The sequence below is a fragment of the Channa argus genome, chromosome 7 (assembly GCF_033026475.1).
Source record: "Channa argus isolate prfri chromosome 7, Channa argus male v1.0, whole genome shotgun sequence".
Lineage (NCBI taxonomy): Eukaryota > Metazoa > Chordata > Actinopteri > Anabantiformes > Channidae > Channa > Channa argus.
In genome coordinates, this window is record NC_090203.1 from 11,945,302 (window position 1) to 11,971,201 (window position 25,900).

A 25,900-nucleotide genomic window follows, 5' to 3' on the forward strand; every position below is an offset into this window, starting at 1 on the left:
TGACACAGATTGATGCTTTATTTAACAGCACAGTGCCATTACTAGTATGCAGAAATAGCACTCATTCCTTCATAAACAGTATTCACATTTTGCAGTGAGATATGCTCTAGAAGACTAGAATAAAGTTGAGGTTTTCCACGGTGTTAAGCGTGTTTCCATCAACAGGTGACAAAGTGAGAAGCGAGGCTTCATCAGGCACGGAAGTTTCGCTCCTCTTCTTCATTCTCCAGGAGGTAGGCTGGTTTGTATCGTGTCCCACCTCTTCCATCCACTATCTGGAGGGCTGCATTTCGGCAGGTGTTGTCCATACTGCCCAGTGAAGTGTACCTGCAGATAGAAAGACACTTAAGACAAGCAATTCCACATTATAACTGTTCACACATGAACAAAAGAAGGGGACAGAAAATATTATAAAAAGTGGATGGATGTCTTCTTACCCTTTATCATATAAAATACAGTAGGGCACTTGTAATGTCCTCAAGAACGACCAGATGTCATGATACGTCCAGTCCTGAAGAGTGTTGGAAGACATCAAATGTAAATGGTTTGTTACTGACTAATGATTATTTCAATTTGGAGGAACTCATTCTCTGGGGGGGCTGGATAGGGGGTGTATATATTAATATATATAATATTATATTATATTCTGACTTTTTTAAAAAGTCATAAGATACAGGTGACACAGTATTTCTACAACGTACAAATACACAAGTCAATAACCTCTAGTACTGCATGTAAAACTTTTAATGTCATGAATTTGTTAAAAATGTGTCATATTGTGATTTTTGAGACAAGCCTGAGTTTGGTAACCTTTTATTGCACAGTCAGTGTATGAAATATATGTATTTATAAGAGGGAAAAAATTTAGGTAAAAAAAAATTATATAAAAAGAAAAAAGAAAAATATAATTATAAAAATATTATATTTAAGGTTTCACAGTTTATTATTACTGCAGGGCTGAAATGCATTAAACTGTGCAGGTGATTTATTTTTTTTTGTTAACACCCTGTAGATGTGCATCAGACTCCAGTCAAGAAGACAAATAACATTAGAAACATTAGAAAAGAGAAGACAGTATAAGTAAAATAGTAATAATGTAACAATTTGTCTGTTATATCTGTCTTACTAGTAAAGGATTGACTCTCATGTAGTCTGGCCAGCCTGGGTCAGTGGGACACATGGGTGTAAGTGTGTGTGAGTAAGGGTCACTCTTTCTGGTCCCCATTAGAACGGCTCTCAACTCGGGCCTTCTCTCCTGCACTTCGTTCAGCGCCTGCCTAATACTACCCTCCACAGAGAAAAGCTCCAGGTCATATCTGTGGAAGACACATCTCCAAATGAGCTGCTGTAACACAACTTTGGAAGACATTCTGACACTTTTTGACCAAAAACGCTTGACAGCACAACTTATCGCAAGCAGTTCAAACTATAGATCAGAATATCAGAATATAAATATCAGAATACACAGCCATGAATAATTCACTGAAATGTATGAATTAGCAAAAATTGACTGCCATTTCTCAAATATTTTGGGATTAGGAGGATTAGGACAAATAATGGCTTACCTTTTTATTGTGTCCTGGAGGAACCTCTCCATTTCGGGGAATGGAGAGACGATACGGATGTACAAAGCTTTCACCCTGTCTTTACCATCTGGATAGCGTCTGAGTGTGAGAAGTGAGAAACAGAACATTACTAAATGATAAATAACAGTGTTCATTTACCTTCATTATCTCCATCTGCTCTGTCCAGGGCATGAAAAGTCCAAAACTCTAACTGTGTTGACATCATGTTTTTAATTTGAAACTCCATTCTTAATGTCGCTCAGGTCACCTGTTTTGTTTTATTTAAATCATTCCAACCACTAAATGTCCATATTGTCTCATCTCATACCCTCCCGTTACCGTTTCAGAGCAGCATAGTAGAGATGGAGCAGCGCTGTGCAGTCTTTGCCGCCGTTGAAGCCGATGCAGACTTCCTCTGTTGAATAACGATCGAGTGCAGTCTCTATAGTTTTCAGTGCAGACATAACTTTCTCACCCAATGTTGTCCCTGGAAATTAAATTCACAATTAAAGGACATTTTAAAGAAAAAGTAATCAAATTTTATCAGGTATCGTACAATGATCTCTGTTTCTATGTCTAATTCAGAATAGAAGTATTTCTTATCCATAGTTTTATCTTAGTTATTTTAATTCTCTGTTCACTCTCATGACAGTTATTTTCTTTTTTATAATCCACTATGATTTTACTGCTGTAATTACAGTACTTTAATCTCTTTGCTTCCTTTATTGCTCCCAGTGCCTGTGTAAAGTGTGAGAGTTCTCTGCAATAACTACTTTAAATTAACTTCACAGTTTAGATCCCATCGCATTATTTCCAACGCTCCTGTACACCATGCTTCCTCCTCACCACAGTTGGCCAACTTGTACACCTCAGCAGTCGCAATGGACACTGGGTCAGGGACTAAGGCCGCCACGCTTCCCTTAGGCAGCTCATCTAGCAGCAGTGTGCGGGCTTTGTCCACCTCTTCCTGGCTGTCTGAGTCCAGGACCAACCTGACTCGGTGGTAGTTACTCAGCCAGTCGGGGTAGGAGCCTAGAGCCACCTTCTTACCCCAACCAGCCTGGAGTTTGGTCAACACAGGGGCGATCTCTGCTTCGTCCACATCCACAAACACCTAGTACAGTGATTTTTGGTGAACTTACTTGCACTGTAAAAACAAAGCATTCAGACAGATAATTTGTAAATGACTGGTTACCTCACGAGTGTAAAAAGTGGTCCCTGATCCAGCAAAAAGATGCTCTAGTCCACTAAAAGTCCTCTCCAATGAAGATGGGATCCCAGGAAAGACATACACATTGTGCACACTGATCTGATTACAAAGGACGGACACAACATATACTGTAAGTATAGACAACCACAGTCTGTTTTCACAAACCTAATGATTTGATGAATCTGATGAATGTATTTTCTGTTTCAGGTTCAACCAATTCTAATTCCTGTCCTTGTTTTAACAAAATATACCTGACATCACTCAATGTCTAAAACTTGGTGTGTGTGTGAAATTCAGGCTTTAAGTTTCCGCATCTCACTTGTGTAAAATTGCACCTTGGACTAGGATTGGTTTCTACACTAGTTGTACTGTTACAAATCATGCTGGCAGGTATACACCTCAAACTCATATACATCACTGTGCACAGTTAAGGTCAAACATCAAGAGGAGTAACAATGACCAAAACACATTTTCACTTGATGAGGGGTTTTTTGGGGTTTTCCCATTTGCTCTGAATATGTTAGGTAAAACCATTGTGTTTTTCATAATCTAATCTATAAATAAATGTAGGTAATACACACATCTGTGTAATAACTTAATTACCATAATGTTTCAAATCATAAATTAAAATTTCCACAAAAGTGCATGTTAGTGTGACTCCATTAGGGCTTAAATCAACATGTGAATTTTGAATTTAAGCAAACTGCAATGAGAGACAGTTATCTTAAAACCAGACCAGTTATCCAGCTGTCTTAACTGAAGGCTTAATTTCATTTTTCTTGGATAAAAGTGCACACCTCACCTGCTCATTAGCAGGCTATCTTCAGAGGATCAGTGCAAAATCTGATTATACTTTGTAGTTCAGAATAACGTGATAATATGGTATGATAATAACTAGTAACACAATCTAACCCCTCTAATGTCATTGATAAATAAAGACAGCAAACCCTTTTAAATGTTTCCAATTATAATAAATAAGCAGACCAGTCATACTGACCTTTTCACCCAGCAAAATTTCTCTGTTCTGTCAGTGTAAACAAAGGTACCTGCAGATATGCCATTTCTGTCACATCAGCAGTAAGTCCCCACTTTGCACCAAGCATTAGCTAGTGTATTTATTGCTGCTAGTGTTAACAATGTGTAACAGGAATTTACCCTCTCATCGAGGATCTTTGGTGGAGCTACTATGTATAGAAGATAAATATGTAGGTTAATGTTATTATTATGTTATTTCTTATTAGAATTTGGAAATAGAGAATAGTAATTGCTAACTGTTTTAAAATGAATGACACTCAAATTAGTAGTAGTGATGTATTTAGGTATAGACCAGATAAAACATTGTGGGAATTTTCATTGTCAAGAAAATTCTTGACAGGTGAACAACTTAGTTTACTTCAAAGAACCTACAGCAAAGGTTCTACACACAAAGCAGCTGTATACTGTGTATGTTTTTATAGTTTGTAGTCAACCACTGAGTGGGTTGTACATACTGATCTGCCATACCTTGGATACTGTATAATTTAGTTCAATGTTAAAATTAATTAAACTATTGAACTAATGGCCCTCAGTCCTCAGTTCACTCACCAGTGGATAGCGAAGCGGTTTTCCAGTCTGAGGGTCAGTTCCATAGTTGAGTTTAGCTGAGTGAGGCACCATTGCCAGTTTCATAGCAGCAGAGTTTTGGTCCACCACCCCAAAGAATTCTTCAACTAGCTTCATGAGCTCAGGGTGGGGATATAACTCCTCTTGGAATGCCATGGCAATGCTCTCAAAGGTGACATCATCATGGGTAGGGCCTATGCCTCCCGAGGTGATAATGTGTGTATATTGAGGTGAAAGGAAGGCCACCTCTTTTGCTATGACCGCTTTTGTATCTGGTATGACAGTTATACGCTGCACAGAGACTCCAAGCTTCCTTAAGGCTCGTGTCAGAAAGGTACTGTTGGTGTCCACTGTGTGACCCTGGGAGACAAAGGACAAGAAGAGACACTATTAGTTTCGATCCAGTGGTTCCACCTCCACTTGAACATCACATTCAACAACATAGAAATAATAGCGCAGGCTTGCCTGATGAAATCTGATGACACTCAATGAGCATATTTCGGGGGGTAAAACATGACATTAGACAAATCAAAGGCTTCTTTTTTAACTATGAATCATGTCTAATCAAATAATAGTGTACTTGTTATTTTAAAACTGAACCCTGCTTTCACATCAAATAGCTAGGCAGCATGGTTGCAGAGTGGATAGCACTCTTGCCTAACGGCAAGAAGGTCCCGGGTTCAATCCTTTCTGTGTAGAGTTTGAATGGTCTACCCGTTTTTGCGTAGGTTTCCTCAGAGTGCTCCGTTTTCCCCAACTGCTAAAAACGTGTGTGTTAGGGAGAGGGTCAGGTTGTCCCATAGATCCTCAGCGGATCAGGACTAACCCTCCATCTGATTATTTTATGCAATTTCATGTACACCTTGTATGTATACTGAAAAATAAAGCATTTTACCTTTTCCTATAACGGGGTATTCTCAGGATACAAAGTGTGGACCCTGAACTGCTATCCAGTCCAGACAGCTGGACAAATTACAGTGTCACGTTATGTATGTATTATACATACAGTACATACAATTTTGACTTTCTCAAAACCCCCAAATTTCTACAATTCTCAGTGGGATACAGTCACACAATACATCTTTAAACTAACACTAAATCACCTTGAGTATCTCATCTCCAATAATGAGAATAGCTGCAGTGAGGGCTGTGGCTGGAGAGGATTGACTGGAGCCCTGGTGGTTTGTGGACATGGCTGCTTTACTGAGTTGAGCCACCAGTCTCCTCACACGCACCACTGGTCTACTCAGCTTGGGAATAGAAAAGCTGTAAGTCAAATACATCAGACAATTGCATTAAACAATTGCACTAAAATGCTATGCTTATTAAATTGTTCTTGAGATCATTTTTATCTATCTATCTATCTATCTAGAGAGAGACAGATACACACTCACACACACACACACTCAGGTATAATATATATGGCCCTGTTCTCTTACATCAACATGAAGAATCCATATGGACTTTCCCAAAATGTTTCATTACAGATCAGGCCCTTTTCTGCTCCATAAATGGTTTTCCAGGAAATATTGTGGAAGAGAAATCAAGCAGCAGATTTGAAAAAGACAAATTCTAATGTTAATTTTTTGGTAAATAAAATATCAGATTTTTTTAATGCTCATCACAACTTCCTAAGGCTCAAGAAAAGATGTTATGTTAGTCCTGTCTAACAGCAATAAGCCAAACGATATTCAGCATACTATGTAGTAAAACAAAGAATACCAGCAAATTCCCACATTTGAGAACATATAAATAGCAAATATTTAGGACTGACATAATAATAATGATTGGTTATCATAGTTGTTGCAGACTCATTTTATGCTATCAAATAACCAATCGTAGCTCTGTTACTTTCGAATGTAGCTTATACGTATTTTGCAGTTTAACCACACTGACCACAAATGCAGCTGTGACGCTGGTACACCAACTTACTAGACTAGCTAATTATAAACCAGGTCAGACATGACATGTTTGATCTCTCTTAAATTGTCTCAAAAAGACATGAAACACCATTTGTCTTCTACAGTATTTAAAGCACAAGCAAATTATTGACATGGTTCATGTGATATGAAATGAAACCTACACTTCGGGACTGTACATTTATATTGCCTGTTATTAAAGTGTGTATACCATTAGGGGTAAAGTGAGAAAAGTTTATAATTACATCTACTATTGATGGTTGAAGCAGACAAAGATCAATGTGCATCGTGTCAAATTACTGATTAAAAATGCTGCAGGTGGAAAAACAATTGTCCCAGTGTAGGTTTCTTACAGAGAAACTGTAAGGATGTGGCAAAAAAAAAAAAAAGAGGAGGGGGGGAAAGTGTTAATGGCCAGCTGTCATCTAATTTCAGTGCTCTGAGGAGGCAGTTATCGTAGGCTAGTACAGGTAACTTAGTTTAGACTCCATCCACGCAGATTGTCTGCATGCGTACAGGGTTGGTGTTAACCTTCAGTGGCATACTGCGTTTGAGTGCACATTTGTAATTGACCTACGAAAGGAAATGAAATTAATTTCTTTCATATTTATGAACCTTCATAAAAATAACACACACCTATATCCGGTGCAGCGTAACTTACATCTGTAATAAATGTTGTGATAAAAACATGGTCTCAAATAACATCCAGACCCAGAAGTTAGTTACTATGACGATAACGATACTTACGTTACCTGATGACAGCTGCTGTCAGGCAAACACGACGTTAGCATAAAGAACGTTGAATATGTATGTAGTTCCGATTTCTCAACCCTACCATATAATGTGACTAAACAGCAATGGACTGTTTTATGATTTGGCAGCCAAACTTATCAAAAACTGAGGAAACTCACTTTTAGAGTCGCTTTTGTCCTCGCTTTTATCTTACCGTTTGTGTTTATATGTCACTCAACAAGCGTCACATGGCTCGTCCAATCACAATAATGGAGGCTTTCACGAGATTTCACCGAGATCGGTCAAACCTTTTGATGTATTTGGAGTAACTATAAAATATGGTCTCGTTAGACTAGAATCAACAAACCATGAGCGCAACAATATATGTAACTGGAAAAATTAAATACGATAAACATTACCTATACACCTATATACTAAGTAATCTTATATCGTCGAGTTGACCATTCGGACAGCATTGTGCTAAAAATTGACACGGAAATACTTCATCTTCTTCTGCCTGAATCAAAACAGATAATTGTAACATGCCTGCCTCTGCTGGCTGGGTAGAGCCAAGTTCGAGTCAACAGTACTTTTTTGTTCATATGCTTTTGGTAAGTCTGTTAATGTTACTTTCGTGTGGTGGTGTATGAAAAGATTGAAGTTATGGGGGTGACACTAATGATATCGACAACTAACTATATCCAGGAACTACTGATAAAATAATGTGACAAAATTGTTAAGATAAAAGAAACGTGATTTTGCCTCTGTTTACTCAACACCCCATAATCTTTAAGTAAATATATGTTTTCAGAAATCTAACCTAAAATTTCTCTTTCACATAAGTATTCAATGTCCTTAGTGGCAGTCTTAACAGACACATCCTGTTTACTTTAGCTATTTTTTATTATATTTTGATTGGAGTCCATCTGCAACAAAGTCATTTGACGGAACATAGTTGAGAAAGGAAGACACCAGTGTACAAGTCATGAAATCCACAAACCTCCCTGTCCACCACTTCAATAAAATTCTGGCAAGGGCATAATGCCATTTCTGAAACATGATTATATGCATGAGTACAGCAACTTTAATAATTGTGAAACTGAAGACATGTAAATCAGCGGGACCCTTTGCAGCCTGCTCGGCCCAATTCAGCAACCAGGTGAATGAATCCAAATATAGAGAGATCTTTGAAGAATGGCCTGAAATTGGGAAATGTTTCCAACATTTTCATGCCAAGACCCCCCCCTAAATAGCATTAGCTTCAGGCCAGGACATTTTTGTAAGATATACTAAAAACCCATGTGATTAGTAATGTTTTGACAGGCAGATTAGAAAATAGGCCAAGGCAAATATATATGTAATAATCAAACTAAATTTTATAATAATGCACAGCAATAACTGTCATTACAATTATTTCCATTTTCCTGACCTCCTCCCACATCTGTAGAGAAACCTAATGATGTTTCACAGATGTCTCCAATTCAGCCTGGTGGAACTTGAGAGCATCTGCCAGAAAGTAGTGACTTCTATGTTTGTTGGAAAGTGAATCTAAGAGGTGCAACTGTCACAAAGAGATGCAAAATAATACACTACAGGCAGACACCTAACAGTCACATAACAGAGATGCAAAAAAAAAAAAATTAAAGGCAACAACACAGGAATACAAAACAACCACAAATAGAGAAACACAATTACCACAAGGAGATGCCAAAAAACTACAAATTGATTTAACCAACAATAACGACCCATTGATGTGGCATTACACAAATACTACAGGGCTGCTAAAAGTATCATAAGGGACATATTAATGTGATGTTGTTGTACAAGTGGTTATTCTTATTTATAAACGGGTAGTTGTGGTCGGAAACTAAGGGACTAAAACAAAACGGCACAGTTCAAATGAAGTTTATTTAAGGTAAGTTACGTGTTGATCTTTCTGGGTTGTGAGCTGGAATTTCTGTTTTTGCGCAATATGCACTGAATGGGCCAGGTGCAAAGCAGGGCCAAAGCACGCGCGCGCGCGCGTGCGGACAGATGACGTTACCATTTGTTCGCGGAAGTGGCTTCTGCCGTGACCGTAGAAGGGGAGGAGGAAGGGAAGGAAAGGGAGAGGAAAGAAGAAGTTTAGACTCATCTTGTATGAAGTTAATCAAAATCGTAAGGCACCAGGCGGACAAAACCATCGACCTTTTACCTTTTTTGATGAAATTCAGCTGAAGTTTGTGCAGCTCGGTGGGCAGGAGGGGCAACTTAAGGGAAAGGGAAGAGCTGGTAAGTTGCTCGTTAAAGTTGACCACACTTTTTTTGGGGGGGGGGGGAGGTTTGTACAGTTTTTTTCTGTGCGCCAGAGTACAGCAGTTAATGAACATATCAAACGTTTAAGGAAAAAGCTCACATACTGTCTTTGTGGTGCCCGCTGGGAAGATTTGTTCTGCCTGTGTAACTTAGCCAACAGGCGTACTCTTGTGTTATGTTAAGACGACACAGTGGTGTAGCCTGTCGGATTGCTTTAAAATGTTGCTCATGGACCGAGTGGACATGCACAAGCCAGCTAAATGTTTAACTTGTGCTCGGCCTACCTCTGTCAAACGAGTTTGAGGTTTTTGTAATAAGCCTGTCTCAGCTGCCAGTTGAGCAACGTTGTAGAATTGCAGTCAGTAAAAGTAGGCCTACTGTTGTTGGTTTTATTAGGCAATGATAATCGTCAACCTAGGACTCACGATGCCTTTTAGTAGTTTATAATTATAATAGATCAGTAAACCGTTCAGTAAAATGGCATTGTACATTTTTAATTGAGTTAGAGCTGAAACAGTTAGTTATTACACAAATCACTTGTCAGAAATGAAATAGTCAGTTATTTTAAACGTAACTCAAGACATTTTCCATTCAGTGTTTGCAGTTTCCACCATGTCTATTGTGAATGTTTTCTGCCTTTCTGCATAATAGTAAAGTGAATATGTCAGTATGACAGTACAAACAAGATTTATGAATATGTCTGTGAGAAATCATAATCTGTTTTTGCAATAGCATTTTATACACAAAACAATAATGAAAATGAGAACTAGTTGCAACCTTAAAGTGAGTGATTAAACTGATATCTATAAAAATGTATCCTGATAGCATAAGGGTACAAGCTCAATCTCTAGGTTTGAATAAAATATTTATCAGATAAGATAATGGACCTATCAGTACACACACACAAACTTATTCACCATTAGACAGTAAATGTTATACTTCACAATTTCTCCTGTGTCCATGGAGATTGGTCAACACAACAAACCAGATGTGTTGAAACAGGGTTACTGTGACAGATTTAAAGTTCACTATGGGCAGACAATTATGGAAACAGACTGGAGGGTTTGTGGGAACTGGCAGATGACTGAAGCAACTGAAAGAAGTGAAAGAAGTGGGCTTCTTATCAGGGTCAGCCACACCGCTCAGACCAGCAGTCCACTGACATGATATTATATGGTTGAAGTTATCACTGCTGATGAAGTGGATGGAAGGAGAAGGTCCAATGAACAATTGATCTGAAAAATGGGAGATTCCTGTCAGGAGCCTGACACACCGGACATGTGCACCTACACGCGCATGCACTAACACAAGGACAATAACAACCGAACCAGCTGGTTCAAAGCAATCTGTCAGTGAAAGCGTAGCATCTCTAGTACTCTATAGCAGGATTGGCAAAATCCAAAATCCATTTGATTAAAATTGGATCTGTCGAATTCTCCTAAAATTGTATCACTCACCACTGAAACCTTTAGTCCTGATTGATGGCATACCATGACTGATGACTGATTGTTATAGTGTCCCTCTGACAGGTATATGTGCTTGTACACGTAGACATACTCTCTCCAACAGACAGACAAACAGCTATGTCAGAAATAAATTAGTAAATTTTAACTATTAATCAATGAATTTTAGTGCTGTCTTAGTTAGTTAGTTAGTCTTTAATTTGTCACTTTTTTATTGATTAAAACCCAGTGGTGAGGTATTAAGCTGCTGCACAATGCATTGTTACTGTTGACAGGACACAGTAGAGTTTTATATTGGTGTCTGTGCTTGTGAGGATGTGTTTTTCTCTTTTTGTCTGTGTGTTCCTACCTGTCCACCCATATGAGGGTATGTTTGTCTTTGTGTTTGGGTCTGGTGTTTGTGTGTTTTCTGAAAAGACACGGTAGCAGTTTGTTTTTGAGGTCATAGCATGGGGGTTGTCCAACTCTACCTCTACACAATGGGACAGAGTCATAGCTGCATTTCCTCCCGCACTGCTTGGTTGAGTGCTACATGCAAACCACAGTCTGAGCTTGGGTGCAATTTAAAAAAACAAAAAACAAACTCAATTAACACTGCGATAACTGATAATATCTTTTTTTTTTATTAGCTGGCCCTGATTGTTAAGTCTGCATCAGCATGAATCAGCTGGGTAATGTACTTTAAGTTGAGAAATGTCTGTATGTCTTTATCGTGGTAAATCTCTCACTATGTAGAAAGCTGAGATTGCATTTTCAGAAGTCACTTCTCTTTGCAGATCAGGGCTTCTTCACCCTTCTCCAATGTGTTGGATGAATACTTTATATTTTTCCCTATACTGACTGTAAAAAAAAAAAATCATGCATCACTAATAAAATAAGTATCAGACTAGGATGTAGCACGCACGTCCTGCACTTACAGGAGAAAGCGGAAGACCTAGGACAGCATATATACACACTGTTAAAAAAAGGAGCGTTAGTTTGCCATATTTATGCTAGCTCACCACAGATGGTTTCTAGCTACTTCTAATATAGGATACAAAACTGTACAAAACTGATTTGCTAAACTGAACAGGTAATCCTGTTGGTCTTTCTAACCAATGCTAAAAAAAACTTTGGTATTTATACCAAGACTTTCCTTTTTATGTAGATACTTTACATGGAGGAATGTGAACACTAACCCCAATATGTTTTTTAAAAAAAAAAAAAACAAGTCCAACTTATAAAACAAAGCAGCTTTTTAACAATTTTTCACAACTGGCCATAAAGGAATGAAAAAATATTCAGGATTTATTTGATTAAGGAATATGTAAACAAGACCTAACAAAGCATTTCATGTATTTGACCTGATTTTGAAATGCTGTGGACACATACACAGTTTGTAGTCAGAAATGGAATGGAAATAAAGAGCCATCATGGCAAGAGGGAAGTTGTACAGTATGTGGTGAGAGGCACACAGTGGCAGCAGGAAAGGATTGATAGTAAGAGAGAGATGTGGGAGTGTGGTAAGAGAGGGTGGTAAAGGGGGGTTGGCACAACCCGAAATAGCCAGCTCCCATGTTTGCAGTTTGTGTGGTGAGCTATCAAACTAGAAGGGTCTGCTACTGAATGCCTGGCTAATATGTTTATTCTCTACCCCAAGTTTTTAAATTTAATTGTCATTTTGTTGTCTGCCCCTACGTTTGTGTTTCCATGTCTCTTCCCATGTGAGACCCTTCGCCTTGTAAGTTGCACTCCCTTCCATTGGCCTCTCTGCACTCACCATCTTCATTATTGTCTTGCATATCTCACGTAATGAGAATCACGTAATGTGAACTGAGTTTAGACAGTGTTTCAGAAGGGAAAAGGTCAGTGATGGGGTGAGTGAGGCAGGTCAAATGAGATTGCCCACACTTACACACACAGACATTAAGTGTAAAAGCAGACAGCAGATGAGATCCTACAGCCTGTGCATTAGCTCCAAAGCTCTCACTCTACTTATCTCTAACGGTTTTGTCTCATTAATACTGACTAGTTGCAGCTTCTACAGAGAGTTACTCCCATCTTCTGCATGCAACAAAACAAAATGTAGATTTGCTAACTCGTGCTGGGCAAGCTGAGACACAAGCATCCTACTCTTCGGCCTTTTCAGTTAATTCCATTCATTCCACAGTTTATGTTTCAACATGCACCCTGCATTATTGTCTTTCTCCTATCACTCTTGCTCTTTTTCTCTCCATTACTCCGTTATTCCATTACTTTCTCCTACTTAGTTGTGCTCAATCTCTGTTTCGTGTCAACATTGTGTCACTGTTTACTTGATTTACCTTGTTGTTTATATCAAGGAGGTCCCATGACCCTCTCCATACCTGATCCTTGGAACAAAGCATGCTGGGAGTTAAGTAACTTAAAGGGCAGCAGTGTTGGCCAATGGAATAAGCCATTTAAATATTAATTAATCAAAAACACACAGTGTCAGTAGGGTTGCTTCTCACCACAACGTACCATTTTTTTGAAAGATTAAAACTTAAAATTTTAAACGTATTTACAGATTGATGAGAGGTGCAATTCTTAAGTTACAGTAGGTAAAACATGGAAATGATCATTTGCAGTTTGTCTCATTAGAGGGTTTAAAATTGTCTTGTAGTTAATGAGCTGTAGATTTAGGGGAAAAACTGTTTAAAATAACCACAAATTTTAGTAGGAGTGTAATAGTTCTCCCAATTTTCTGTTTTGATTCATTTTAGGAAAAGATATGTTTCTAATTCATTTCTTTTTCATACATGTCAGAAAACATGAGCATCATTCAATTAATCTGCAAAACATCATAATACTTTGCTTCCCAAGTGATTGACCAAAATGATTAATTTGGCATTTTATACAATTCAAATGTTTTCCCCTTTGATGTTATATGGGAAAACACATAACATCACTGGTATGCCAGTATTGTCCACCTATTCATTAGTGTGTGAAACTGAAAACTGTGTGAAGTCACAGTATGTAATCATACAGTAATTATCTAGCCCTGTATATGTAAATGTATTGTGGTAACTGTAAGTTGCTCCTAACTATATTCAGTGGTCAGTTTATTAGGTAGACCTTGTTAGTTGAAAGTGTAATACAACAGTTCTGCAATAAATCCCTATCTTTGTGAAAGTGAGGTGTGTCTGAAGTAATGTGCAATGTGTGGTGCATTTATGGTTATATTTGTGGCGCTGTTGGAATGCTTATTCCAGCAACCGAAATGTATATATTTCCTAAAGATAGAATGTGGGATTACATGCAGGGCTGATATATAAGACAATATTAGTTTTAATTACCCAAAAAGGCAAGTGTGATCTCAAGTCATTATAGTAAAATTATTCACTTACTAACATGTATTCAGTTACTAAAGAGAACAAGATTATCGTCAACCCTAAGTCACAATGTTTCATGTATTTTCAACTGGTTAGAGGCATGGTACTGGCTGGCTGCAGGGAATTCTCTTTATTGATCACTATCATTATTGCTGTTGTGTACAATTTCAGATTCTCTCTGCAGTTCTCAGATTTTTGACCTTTTACACCCCTGAGTGCACTACTTGACTACACGATAACAACGTAGTGAACACACATAGTTCTGCAGGTGCTGCTGTGCTGGGCTGTCATTTGAGGACTCCTTGTTATGTGCTCTACTGGGTTACGGTGGCACTCTATGGATGGTTTCTTCTGCTTTCCGCAACACTGCCTTCTCATCAGATACGCTTGAACATTGAGACCAATCTCTGGCATCTCTGCTTTCTGTCTGCTTTCATAGAATCACTGAGTTGTTATTGTGTCTGCCTGTTAATAAACTATCCTTCCACCTAGAAAGCTCTAGTCATTCAGTAACATAAGAATTATTTATTATAGCAATATTATTAATTTTTAGTTTTTATAAATAGAATGAATAAAGGAGGAGCCTTGCAAATTCACCCTGGACAACCCTTCCTCCCTCCACAAACGTACTTGTCAACCCCTCTTTCTCCCTCACTTCATCCCATTTTTCACATTTTCATCTCCCTTTAGTGTGTGCATTAATGTGCAACATTTAGCTGTGCATACATATGTGCACTACTAAGTGACTGAGGCTGCAGAGAAGTGGTGGGGGGCGGGAGGGGGAGGAAACAGGAAGGAGTTAAAATGGGAGAAAAGGATATGGGGAGGGCACAGGCAGCAGTCGCGTGTGTATGTGTGTATGTGAGAGCGAGAGCGAGAGAGAGAGAGATATGGTAAGAGAGAAAATGGGAGGCAGCATTACCCAGACTGGGAGGAGGGGAGAACAGACAGTGTGCTCGTCCGTCTTACAGACAGAGGTGGAAGGAAAGTGGGAATGAGAGACAGACGCGAGTGAAGAAGAAGAGGACAATGAAATGCCATTGTCCATACTGGCAACACTGCCATTTCACCATCTGCTGAAAGAGAGAGAAATAGAAACAGTGGAGGGAAGAAAAGAAAAGAGGAGGGAGCTAAACAGAGGAAAGGATAGATGGAAAGGAGCTACCGGCAGTGACTGAATTAATCGAGCGGAAGAGCGGATCAGAGGAGAAGCACGTTTTTCAGGGAGTGGACGGATGGAGAGCCAGAGAGAGGAAGGAGAGGACAAATGACCGAACAGTGTGGCTGTTTAAACATTAATGTGCTTCTTATGTGAATATGGAGCCCAGCTTTAGTGGAATCACCATGGATTATTAACTATTTGCTTTTTAAACCAAAAAGGAATAATTTTATGTTTGTTTTCTCATTAATTGAGAAAACTCTTAAGGCAAATGATTAGACTCATTTTATACAGAACAATTTGAATTATTTGTCTCCTTGTCTGTTTCTCAGAGCTTAGAACCTACTCTGCAGGATGTTATACAATCATTATCTTTGTTAGCTGCTGCACAAAATATTCAGGTTGTTTTTATGCAAGTTTTCTAAACTCGAGTTTTATCTCTTAGAAGTAAATGGTTAGTGTAGTTGTTGTTTATACTATGATTCAGAAAATAATCATTATTCTTTAAAAATATCTGGCGTACAATTGTGCATGTCCTAGCTAAAGTCAGCGCATGCAGCCAACATTAGATGTCAACACTGATTGGGTTGCATGGCTGGCGCGACGCCGGTCAAACTTTGATCATTTCCTGAAACCTATTGATCTTACTAAGTGTCTGTAGTGTTTCCTGCTGTTGGATGAAGAAAGCTCCTTTGATGCAGCAACTAAATGCTGCTGTGTGATTTGACAAAGCAGTTATCTCTTTAAAGATCTAAAGATTATTGCAGCTGCCGCGACTTCTCAGTATTTACCCTGAACATGCATCTTTTTTGACGTCTGTTGCCATAGCAACAGGCAGCAGTTGCAGACAGGGCAAGAAGTAAAGTTTGTTTTTGTTTTTTCCCCTTGTATTATCTTTCAAAATTGGTGCTGTTTCCTTAAGTAATTGTGTATATATGCAGTAGCTAAGAAGCATTAGACGTTATTCATCCCTAGTTGTGTGCAGTCTTTTAATCTTTTTTTCTTAGATTTATTCATTTATTTTCTCCTTTTGATTAGGCAGTCTTTGTGTACACGGAGCTTGGCAGCCTTCGACAATCAGGGTTATTTCAGGTCAGCTGTCTCCCCCTCCCCATTCTGTGTGTTCTTGTGCGAATCAGCTGAGTCTCGGTTGTCCTGATCTCATCTTTATCAAAGGAAATTATCATCTTTATCAGTCAAGCAGATGTGCCGTAATCAGCAATGCCTGGATAAATTAGATTATTGTACTGGTTTCATTTGTACATATCATTCTGTGCAGCTGCTTGGCTTGGGCCACTAATCGTTGATCATGAGGTGTGCTATGTCTGTGACCTGTTACTTTTACTGTCTGTGCTTAGGTGACTCAGGATTCCTCCTCATGTAGAGGGTAATCTACTCTGTGGTCATCCGACCTACACTGTGTTCTGTGCACTTAAACATCTTTATGAAAGGTTTAAGGGTAACTCTGCTCTTAGAACATTTTAGCACCCCTGTATATGAGAACACATCTGGATTGTCGGGATTCTTTTGTTCTTTTGGTTTTTTAAGTGCAAATCCTTTCCCTGTAGTGATTTCTGGTTTTATTTGGGGTGTTAGAAACTTTTTGTCTTAGGGTTTTAATTTTTAGTGTGTCTTTTGTTTCTATTTCAGTCATACTTTTCTGGAAACTATTTCAGCCTGTCTGGCAATTTGAGTGTGACTGGACCCTCCATGGTGCTTTTTGCCAAGACCAGATGGATGACTAGCTAGAATTGCTAGACAGTCCATCTGTGGTGCTAGAATGGTGTAGGCGCCTGTTCCTTTGCCATGCATCCAGCGCCCACTACAAGCTGGCGTGCTGTTCTTCAGACACAGTTAAGTTCTGAAATGTTGTCGCTTGGCATTATTGAAACACTGGTGCCAAATGTACATCCTTGTGTAGGTGGTCTAGGCAAGGTGTGTGTAAACCTTGCTCTCTTTTGAGGGATTAAAGGTCGACAGATTGTAAATATGACTAGTGTCTCAACAGCACTAAGGTGTAAGCTAGCCATCTTGCTGCAGGATTGTAGGTGTAATCTTGCCTCTTACCGAGGTCAAACTGCTGCAGACTGCTTTGTTTGTGGAACTTTGGGTTGCAAGAGACTGTTAAAGTAATCAGACTGTTTGCCTTCTAGGTTGGACTATGCAGAATAGGAGATGTTATGTTGTCTCTGTACTGTTGTTTGTTGTAGAAATGAGAGCTTACCTGCTTGATATGCCCTGCTCTTGATAAGGGAGTTAACAGTTCCAGAAAATAACACTTGTCTTGTTGCTGTGTCAACACTTTTCTCTCAGGTAACTGGCAAGATTGTGGGCTTATTTTTTTGAACACAGCAGTAATAAAATAACAGGGTAAGAACAGTTGTGCATAGATAGATAAGCATAGCAACAGGGAGCAGTTACAATTGAGCATTTCCAGCTGGGTGAGTGAGTTCTCATCCAACTCTGATGAGCCTCCAGCACCATTCAGGGAACCCTGGATTTGGATTTTAAACCGGACCAATCAGGTCTCATTACCATCACAACAAGCCCACCGGTAGTCAGCATTAGCCAATGACCTACATTCTCCAGTGTTACATCACCACAGTGCTACTGCAGTGTGTCACTGTATCAAACACAGACAACATCACAGACTTAACCTACCACAAACTAATGGTGCTCCAGGAAAAAAAAACATCATAACAAAGGTGGCCAATTTTAAGGAACACACTTGAACCAAGGCAGCCTCACTTGATTTTAACCATATCAGGAAGTTCAGTCAGGAACAGGCCCAACTCGGCGGCCCAGTCTTAAGTACTAACTTTTTCATTATTTTCTACTGGTGTCTAAATAGGTGATCATGCCTAGCCTCTAGCCATTCCTATTAAAAGTTAGGGAGAAAGACACGGCTCACCATTAATATACTTGACAGAGGGACTGTTAAACAGGACAGCCTGGAGAACGGGCGAGCAGACGAGGGTGGGGGTGAGGGGGACCGAGAGATCATCTGGAAGAGGAGAGAGGAAGTGGTAGCACGGGAAAGGGCGGAGGCGTTGGAGAGACAGAGATTGGCAGAATACATTGTGTGGAGAAAGAGAGAGGACTTCCAGGAGAGGAGAGGAGACAGAGAGAAGGGAGGAAAGAGTGCGGAGAAAGGAAAGGAGACTGTGCCAGAAGTGATCTGGAGGAAAAGAGAAGAAGAGGAAGGAGACACAGGGAGTGAAAGAGCGAGCGCCATTCAGAAAGGACATGAAACCATTTGGAGAAAGAGAGAGAGAGAGTAAAAAATAATTTAATGAAACATTTGAAAATATGATGCACTTGAAAGGTAGATGCTAAAGAATCCATGTTGATACCAGGAGTTGGAGACTAACCATTCATCAGTAAGCCTCCTCTCTCTTCTTTAGCATCTCTGGGCTTCATTGAGCTCTGCAGGTGTGCGTTGTAGTGTCAACCAGTTTAAGCTGTATTTTGTGTGTGTGTGTGTGTGTTTGTTTCTGCTGTGTTAGTGTGCACAGCCCCATTGCAATTCTTACTTTGGCTGCTAAAAGCTTGTTTATGGCCCCATGTCAAGCAGGAAGCTGCCAAGGGGAACTGCTTCACACATGTTTGCCTGTGTGCACACCAACGCACACACACGCAAAGATTATCTATGAGAAATTGTGACCAGGGAAGGTTTATACTGTCTCACACACATGTAAACACATAATAAACAAGTGTGCACCTTTCAGTGCAGTAACATACTTGTTGTTGAATCTCCATGGTGCTGGCGTCAGCTGAATAACTGACCACTGAATAACTGGCGGCTTAATAGCCACACATCGCTGTGGGGCTATTAAGTTTGAATAAGAAACTCACCGATATTGTTTGACATTATGGCAAAAATGCCAATATGATCGCTATGCGGAGAGCTAAGACCATGCCATCATCAGTCCCTAGGAACACAAAAAACACTGCAGTGGATTTCAATTGAAATAATAGCAACATGATCTGTACTGGTGCACTGAACACGACTCTATTTCATCTGCATTTCACCATTAACTGGGATACCTCACTTCCCATCTGCACCTTTAGTGGTTCTGCTTTGACTGTGGATAAAGCCATTTTAAAGCAGTTTGGTTTTGGCTGTCTGGTAAAGAGTGGTAGACAGATAACAAGAACGATGGCTGTAGCTCTTACATTGAGCAAGACAGACAGATGGCTTTTTGTCCTCATAGAGAAAAACTTTGAATACTAAGACAAAGAGACTTTGAGTAACTGCAGTGGACTCGCACGGATTTAAAAACTGATACTGCAGATTCACTATGGAACTTGTCCCCAAAACCAAGTACAGCCACTTTCGGAGTGAATCGCTGAGCTCCACTGATGAAACCAACTCAAACCCATCATCATTCCCTCCTTCCAGTCCAGTCACCCCACTCACTCCTCTCCCTGGTTTACCACCTTCTCTCTCCTCGTCATCTCTCACTCCAATCTTGCCCCCCACTTCTCCCCGTCCAGCTGAGAACAGCCCGACCACCCTTTGTTCCTTTTTTCCTAGGATGGGATCCCTTCGTTTGGGCGTCTCTGCCACTCTGCTCCCAGGAATCAAGGCCTCAAGCAGGCCCCAACAGCCCCAAGCACCTGTTGAGTCATCTGGCGACGACAGGAGCAGCTCCAGCTCCTCACCTCCATTTCATCAACAAGTTTCCAATCTAACAGCTCCTTCTCCTCCTCCCCGACCTCCTCTGCAGGACATGAACCGGCTAGGAGGGGCGTCCAGGAGGGCAAGGGTGGAAGGAGGGCAGCTGGGAGGAGATGAATGGACACGCCACGGCTCCTTTGTTAACAAGCCTATCCGTGGCTGGCTGCACTCCGACAATGTGGTCAGCACCACTGGTGTTTCGTACACTGTACGGGTAAGTGACGGACCCACTCTCAGTAACCTCAACTAAAATATATAATTATGCATCTTTCTTTCCAGTCTTTGCATATATACACTTCTTTTACAATTTTTAGAAAATGATGCCAGCACATGGTGCATTTGTGTTGTTTTTCAATCGTCCGGTTGAACTACTATGTAGAAAATGAATGATGTTAATGCTTCCTTTCCTCTTTCTTGTACAGTACATGGGTTGCGTGGAGGTGCTACAGTCAATGCGAGCACTGGACTTCAACACAAGAACTCAGGTCACCAGGTGAGTTTACACACTTGTCATCTGTTGCTGGTTTGCCATTTCTGTTACTCTTATCTGTGCATGTTGTCATGAGGTGAGAATTGTTTATATCCTACACCCCTTAATTCTTTTGTATTATCTGTATTTTACTTGTTTTGTCTTTGCTTTACTTTACTTTACTTAAATTTGTTTGTTTTTTTAGTATCTGACTGTAGCTTTCTCAGACCTTAAATTTGAATTTTATCGAATCCTGGTGGTTTCCTTCTTACTACTATTTGTCGCCACATGACAAAGACAAGTACATTTGACAGTGGGCAATAAATTCAGTTACCCACTGCCAGACCTAATTTAATCCACTTAATTATGAGCTTGGGAAGGTGTGGGGGTTAATGACGTAGCATTACAGCACTTGTGTATTCCTAATTTTTCAGGGAGGCCATTTCTGTAGTGTGTGAGGCAGTACCCGGAGCCAAAGGAGCCCAGCGCAGGAGAAAGGTACATACGCTAGCACACACCCTTAAAGGGCATTATTTATTTATACGGTTTAAGTGGGTGGCAGTGGGAAAGGTCTTTGGGATAAGAGCTAGATTTAGCTTGATTGTCCACTCTGTGGTCAGTTGGGTATTCAGTCACACGCTCTGTCTCTCTCACACACATACAGACATCTTGATTTAGGCTGATTGCACACTACTGTGGTTAGTGGGCTGCTTGCAGGTAATTACCAATCACTCTCTGGTCTCCTTTTTCCATTCCTCTTGTCACAAGGGAGGCTGGAGAAGCAGAGTACTAGCTTGTCTGGAGCCAATGTCAGGCCAAAGAAGCACTACAGATTAAAGACTCTGTGCATCTTTGCACAGTATTCCTGTGAAACTAAAAACATCCACCCAAACAGGCCATAAAACAGGTGGCTAAATCCAGCAGTCTGCTACCATAGCAGGATTTAACCAAGGATGTCTGGCAGTTTAGCAAAACAGAGAAAATGCAGTTACAGGATGTAAACTAAAATAGATTAGGCTAGTATAGTCCTTATGATTTAGCTAGTCTGGGGTTCATGTGGCTGAGTATGTGTATTCTGTCTGTTCTCATATTACACTCCAAATAATCTGGAGATACACAAGAAAGCCAGGAGAACAGGAGGAGGATTGGGATGAATGGGCTGGCACCACAGTGCTGGCATGGACTTTGTGATGCTCTTGGCCTAGTCTGCAGTATGCGAACTATCCTGTCTACTGTCCATTAGTCACAGTTGGTCTTGGAGACAGGGTTGCTTTTACAATTGCAGCTGTTCTCCCACTCCCACACACGCACCGGCATTTCTGAAAATGCAGGCACTCAGTGGATTGTGTTTTTTTTTTTTTTTGCTTTGCTTCTCCACCTTGTTTGTATATTGCTTGTGGATCACATCCCTTTGTCTGTGCAGCCTACCTCTCGCTCTCTGACGTCCATCTTGGGGAAGAGTAACCTGCAGTTTGCTGGTATGACAATCGGCCTCACCATCTCAACCAGCAGCCTCAATCTGCTGGCTTCTGACTGCAAACAGGTTAGATTGAAACCAGGTTTCTCTTGAAGCCAATTCTTTTTGTAGATTCAAAATTAACTGACACATTTGTCTGACAAAGAAATCACTGAGAGTCAAAGTTACATCTGATAGTTCAAGCTCTGTTGTAGCCAGATGTATTTTTGGGATCCCGTGTACACTTAGCCTGTGCCATTTACTAAGCAGAGTAAACTTAAAGATCTCTCTGTTTTAAGCATTTTAAGAGGTTTTAGGGATTTTAAAGACTTACATTTAAAGTTTATTATTAATTTAAAATTAAACATTTGATAAATTATCTCTTTACTATTTATCATTATCTACTAACCTAAATTATCTGCCCAGAGGTATATTTCTTCTCATTTTAGAAGAGTATGTCTATAAATCACAACTAGACTCAAATAGGAACCACACATTTTGCAGAGAGAATTAAAACATTTTGATGCTGTTATTGATCCAAGATGGGTGGTTGTTGCACACTTTTAAAAAGGTGTTCAATCCATTGTCCCTATTTAGTTTTTATCTGCTACAGATGATGAAACTCAGTAGAGGAAAAAGCACTTTTTGGAGTAAAGACTCTACATTTGTCTTTCCATCTACATGCTTTCATTTCACTTCCAACATACTTCATGTCACCCATATGCTCTCTTCTCTCTCTCTCCCTTTTTCTTTTTCTCCACAGATAATCGCCAATCATCACATGCAGTCCATCTCCTTTGCCTCTGGAGGAGACCCAGTGAGTCACCCAACACTCTTTCTCTCCCAACTCAAATCTCACTCTGGACTTTTACCATCTGTTTTCAGTCTGCACCTTCTTCCTGTCGTATATCATTGCTTAATCTTATGAATACTGCTCACACCATTCCCTCCTTGATGATTTGAAGTCCTCAACCTTCCAAGCCAGATAGCATTACTTTCTTTCATCTCTCTTTCAGTATATGCTTAGAATATGTTTTTTTAATTTCTGGTATGACTTGCAGCTTTACTTTATCTCTTTTTTCCTTCTTCTTTCTCTTTTTTTTATTTTTTTTACTGAAACCTGCCCTTCATATTTTTCCTCCTATTGATTTTTTCCTGTTCCCCTCCTCCCCTAATGGTCTTCCCCTGTCTCTGCCAGGATACGGCTGAGTACGTAGCATATGTGGCCAAAGACCCAGTCAACCAGAGAGGTGAGAAAAAATTGAAACTTTCACTCAGGCAGCAACTGTCAATAGGTACACTTAACAGATCATGCAATGCAGAACTTTGTTAGAGCCCTTGGTTTGACAATAGGCTTTTGTGAATGAGTCACAAATTTTTGTCTCTACTTTCATTCATTCAGTGGTGAAATAGACCTTAAAATTGCAATGTAAGTAAATTCTCTGTATATTTTGCCTACTCTCTTTCAGCATGTCATATTCTGGAGTGCTCAGAAGGTTTAGCCCAGGAAGTCATCAGCACTATTGGCCAGGCCTTCGAGCTGCGTTTTAAACAGTACCTAAAGAACCCCCCCAAACTGGTGACACCCCATGACAGGTACATGCAGATATCTGTGTATGTGAGCTCAAATCATTGGCTTGTGTTTGTATTTTTCATCTATATTGTTTTTCTTTTTCTGCTTTTGTAACACCTATTTCTTTCTTCTCCAGAATGGCTCCTTTTGACGGCTCTGCATGGGAGGAAGAAGATGATGAGGCTGCTCCACCCCCTGATGTCCCTTACTATAATAATTTCCCTGGTAAACAGCCTCCACCTGGTGGATTGATTGACATGAGGACCCGCCCAGGGGCCACTCTAGTAAGAGAAGTGCACAAACACATGCCACAGCACATCCAAACACAGACAGCATCACAGTTAAGAGATGATATATGGATTCTGCTGTGTATAATGCATGCTCACTTCTAATCCCAATAAGTTAAAGGCAACTGTAAACCTGCTAGAGTTGCTTTGTTTGATCTAGACAATGTATTATTGACTCTTGTAATTGTTTTAATAAGCCAGGGAAGAAAGCTGTTTCATATGTCAACACTGTGCAGTACCTCTTTTTTTTTTTTTTTTTTTTTTTTTTTTTTTATGATCCTCTATGTTTGTAGCCTTATGGACAGCCAGGTCAGAATGACATTCACAAGCAGCCTTTGCCACCTCTACCAGGTGAGATCTGCCTGTCTGTTTGCATCTTCTTCTCTCTCTGTCATTTACTGTGAATCTAAAGCCTGTTTCACACCTTAACTCCGGACAATGTTTGGCGAATTCAGCGTCAGACATTATCCGGAGTGGCCTTTCAGACATGTAACACACAGCGGGAAATCATCACAGCTTCATAATAAAATGTATTCTGTGGGAACCTGTGTTTTTTTTTTTTTTTTTTTTCTTTCCACAGGACATCAGAGCCGTGCATCTAATAAAAAAAAAAGCTTCAATGACTCAACTACAACCACATTCGAGTAATTGAAACGTCATAAACATGCCCACTCGCTCACTTTTATTCCTCCCAACGATTTTGGACAGATCAGCATGCTGCACGCACGAGCTCACAGACATAATACAGACACTGCACAAGGGGGCTCGTAGGATATAGTTCGGATAATGTCAAAAACATTTAGCTCAGACATTTTCATTCACATATACAGCCCCTCCTGTCAGGATAATGTTGGAATTCCAGTGCATGTCTGAAAGGTTCTTAAAAGATAATGACTAAGTTGTCATTTAGGCACAACATGGATATTGAACAACAATTTTCCTTTTATGAAATTCAATCAAATTTGTGCACGGTAGTCCTTTGATAGGTCACTGTCTCATAACAGAACATTGGGACACTGTCAGCCCTGTTGTATTAAAACTCACAAACTACCACAGGCTGAGAAATCAATCACATTTTTCTCTACTCTCTTGTTGTTGTTGTTTTTTTTTGTTGCCTTGGCTTGTCTTATTATGCACTTAATGTGAACAGCTGATTAGAAATGAGAAGTGCCAAGGTTATTGATGTCTTTTTTGTCATTGGTGTTATAGTGTGTGCCAAAGAAGGGGGAAGGGAACTTTTTGATGATCCATCATACGTCAATGTTGACAAACCTCGACCCCCAGTTGCAGCAAATGGAAATGCTCACAGAGATGCATTTGACATGAGTAAGTGTCTTAATTTATCTTTCAATGCTTCGTTTTTCTGTGTGGTTGAGTTCTTTTATTGGTAACCTCACATCATCTTTCTAAAATTACTTACTAGAATCAATAGGAATGCAAATGACTAACTAGCTTTCTGGGAAACTAAAGAGGTGATGACTGACATGATTTATTGTAAATGATAAGATGTGTGGATTGAAACCTAACCTGCTGGTAACTCATATGTTGAATTGATTTACCATCTGGAAAGCATTATGCAGCAAAGCAGTAACATTACTGCTTTGCTGCATGACGCTTTTTATTAAAGACTCGCACTATACAGCAAAAACACACCAATCAGTCAGTATGACCACCTGTGCAATTTAGTGCAATCCAATACGGTGCTTCTGCCATGAATCCTACTTTTAGGACTTTCATAGAAGAGCCACTGTATTTTGCAAATGTGGTCTTAATGTTACGCCTGATCAGTGTGTATCAGTGACTATTCACTTGGACCTATTACGAGAGTCTCATATCTTGTTTGTGTTTTATCCCCTAAGAGCCATTTGATGATGCCCTGGGGGTCTCTGGGCACAGTGGCCCAAGCTCAGTGATGGCAATGCTCCCTCTGGTGCAGCAGCTGCAGTGTGAATCCTGGTTCCATGGAAGCTTAAGTCGCAGGGAAGCGGAGAGACTGCTGACCCGTGATGGAGACTTCCTTGTGCGAGAGTCCGGCACCACACCGGGACAGTATGTTCTCACAGGACAGCAGGGGGGTCAACCTAAACACCTACTGCTTGTTGACCCAGAAGGAGTGGTAGGTCAGGGTGGGAGGAGGGATCATATGGTGAAGGGCTA

At 40.0% G+C, this 25,900-nt stretch overlaps 2 protein-coding genes across 12 annotated transcripts in view; one reads left to right on the plus strand and one right to left on the minus strand.

The window, feature by feature from the left end:
* flad1 (flavin adenine dinucleotide synthetase 1) lies at positions 1-9,596 on the minus strand. Of its 8 annotated transcripts, XM_067510794.1 has the most exons (12): positions 7,448-7,565; positions 7,243-7,357; positions 5,817-5,877; positions 5,481-5,643; positions 4,360-4,737; positions 2,761-2,874; positions 2,412-2,679; positions 1,905-2,052; positions 1,566-1,664; positions 1,127-1,316; positions 438-511; positions 1-327 (listed from the first exon to the last, which is right to left on the minus strand). In XM_067510794.1, the coding sequence occupies exons 3-12, from the start codon at positions 5,822-5,824 to the stop codon at positions 192-194; spliced, it is 1,578 nt and encodes a 525-aa protein (XP_067366895.1). In that variant the 5' UTR covers positions 5,825-5,877; positions 7,243-7,357; positions 7,448-7,565; the 3' UTR covers positions 1-191. The 8 variants fall into 8 exon arrangements, with proteins under 8 accessions (XP_067366895.1, XP_067366898.1, XP_067366899.1 ...); XM_067510797.1 differs by lacking the exon at positions 5,817-5,877; XM_067510798.1 differs by lacking the exon at positions 5,817-5,877 and adding an exon at positions 7,044-7,058 and having other exon boundaries at positions 7,243-7,539.
* The window catches only part of shc1 (SHC (Src homology 2 domain containing) transforming protein 1), a 19,487-nt gene continuing 2,691 nt past the window's right edge, over positions 9,105-25,900 (plus strand). The window contains exons 1-12 of one of the 4 annotated variants that reach the window (XM_067510789.1): positions 9,105-9,299; positions 19,775-20,172; positions 20,381-20,451; positions 20,862-20,925; positions 21,851-21,970; positions 22,647-22,700; positions 23,082-23,133; positions 23,353-23,479; positions 23,593-23,740; positions 24,037-24,094; positions 24,953-25,069; positions 25,603-25,859. In XM_067510789.1, coding sequence (XP_067366890.1) covers positions 19,816-20,172; positions 20,381-20,451; positions 20,862-20,925; positions 21,851-21,970; positions 22,647-22,700; positions 23,082-23,133; positions 23,353-23,479; positions 23,593-23,740; positions 24,037-24,094; positions 24,953-25,069; positions 25,603-25,859 — 1,425 coding nt within the window. In that variant the 5' untranslated portion in view covers positions 9,105-9,299; positions 19,775-19,815. Of the gene's footprint in view, positions 9,300-16,927; positions 20,173-20,380; positions 20,452-20,861; positions 20,926-21,850; positions 21,971-22,646; positions 22,701-23,081; positions 23,134-23,352; positions 23,480-23,592; positions 23,741-24,036; positions 24,095-24,952; positions 25,070-25,602; positions 25,860-25,900 lie in introns of those variants that run through there. The other 3 variants (XM_067510788.1, XM_067510790.1, XM_067510787.1) reach the window with 3 other exon arrangements.

What these genes read in the sequence shown, in the direction of transcription:
- flad1 (XM_067510792.1), bottom strand. Translation starts at nt 7,087, where the DNA reads ATGCTAACGTCGTGTTTGCCTGACAGCAGCTGTCATCAGGTAAC. An exon ending in TTGGAGATGAGATACTCAAG is followed by an intron (nt 4,738 to 5,480) that starts GTGATTTAGTGT and finishes TTTGTCTCCCAG; the next exon opens with GGTCACACAGTGGACACCAA. An exon ending in AACCGCTTCGCTATCCACTG is followed by an intron (nt 2,875 to 4,359) that starts GTGAGTGAACTG and finishes CTTTGTAATCAG; the next exon opens with ATCAGTGTGCACAATGTGTA.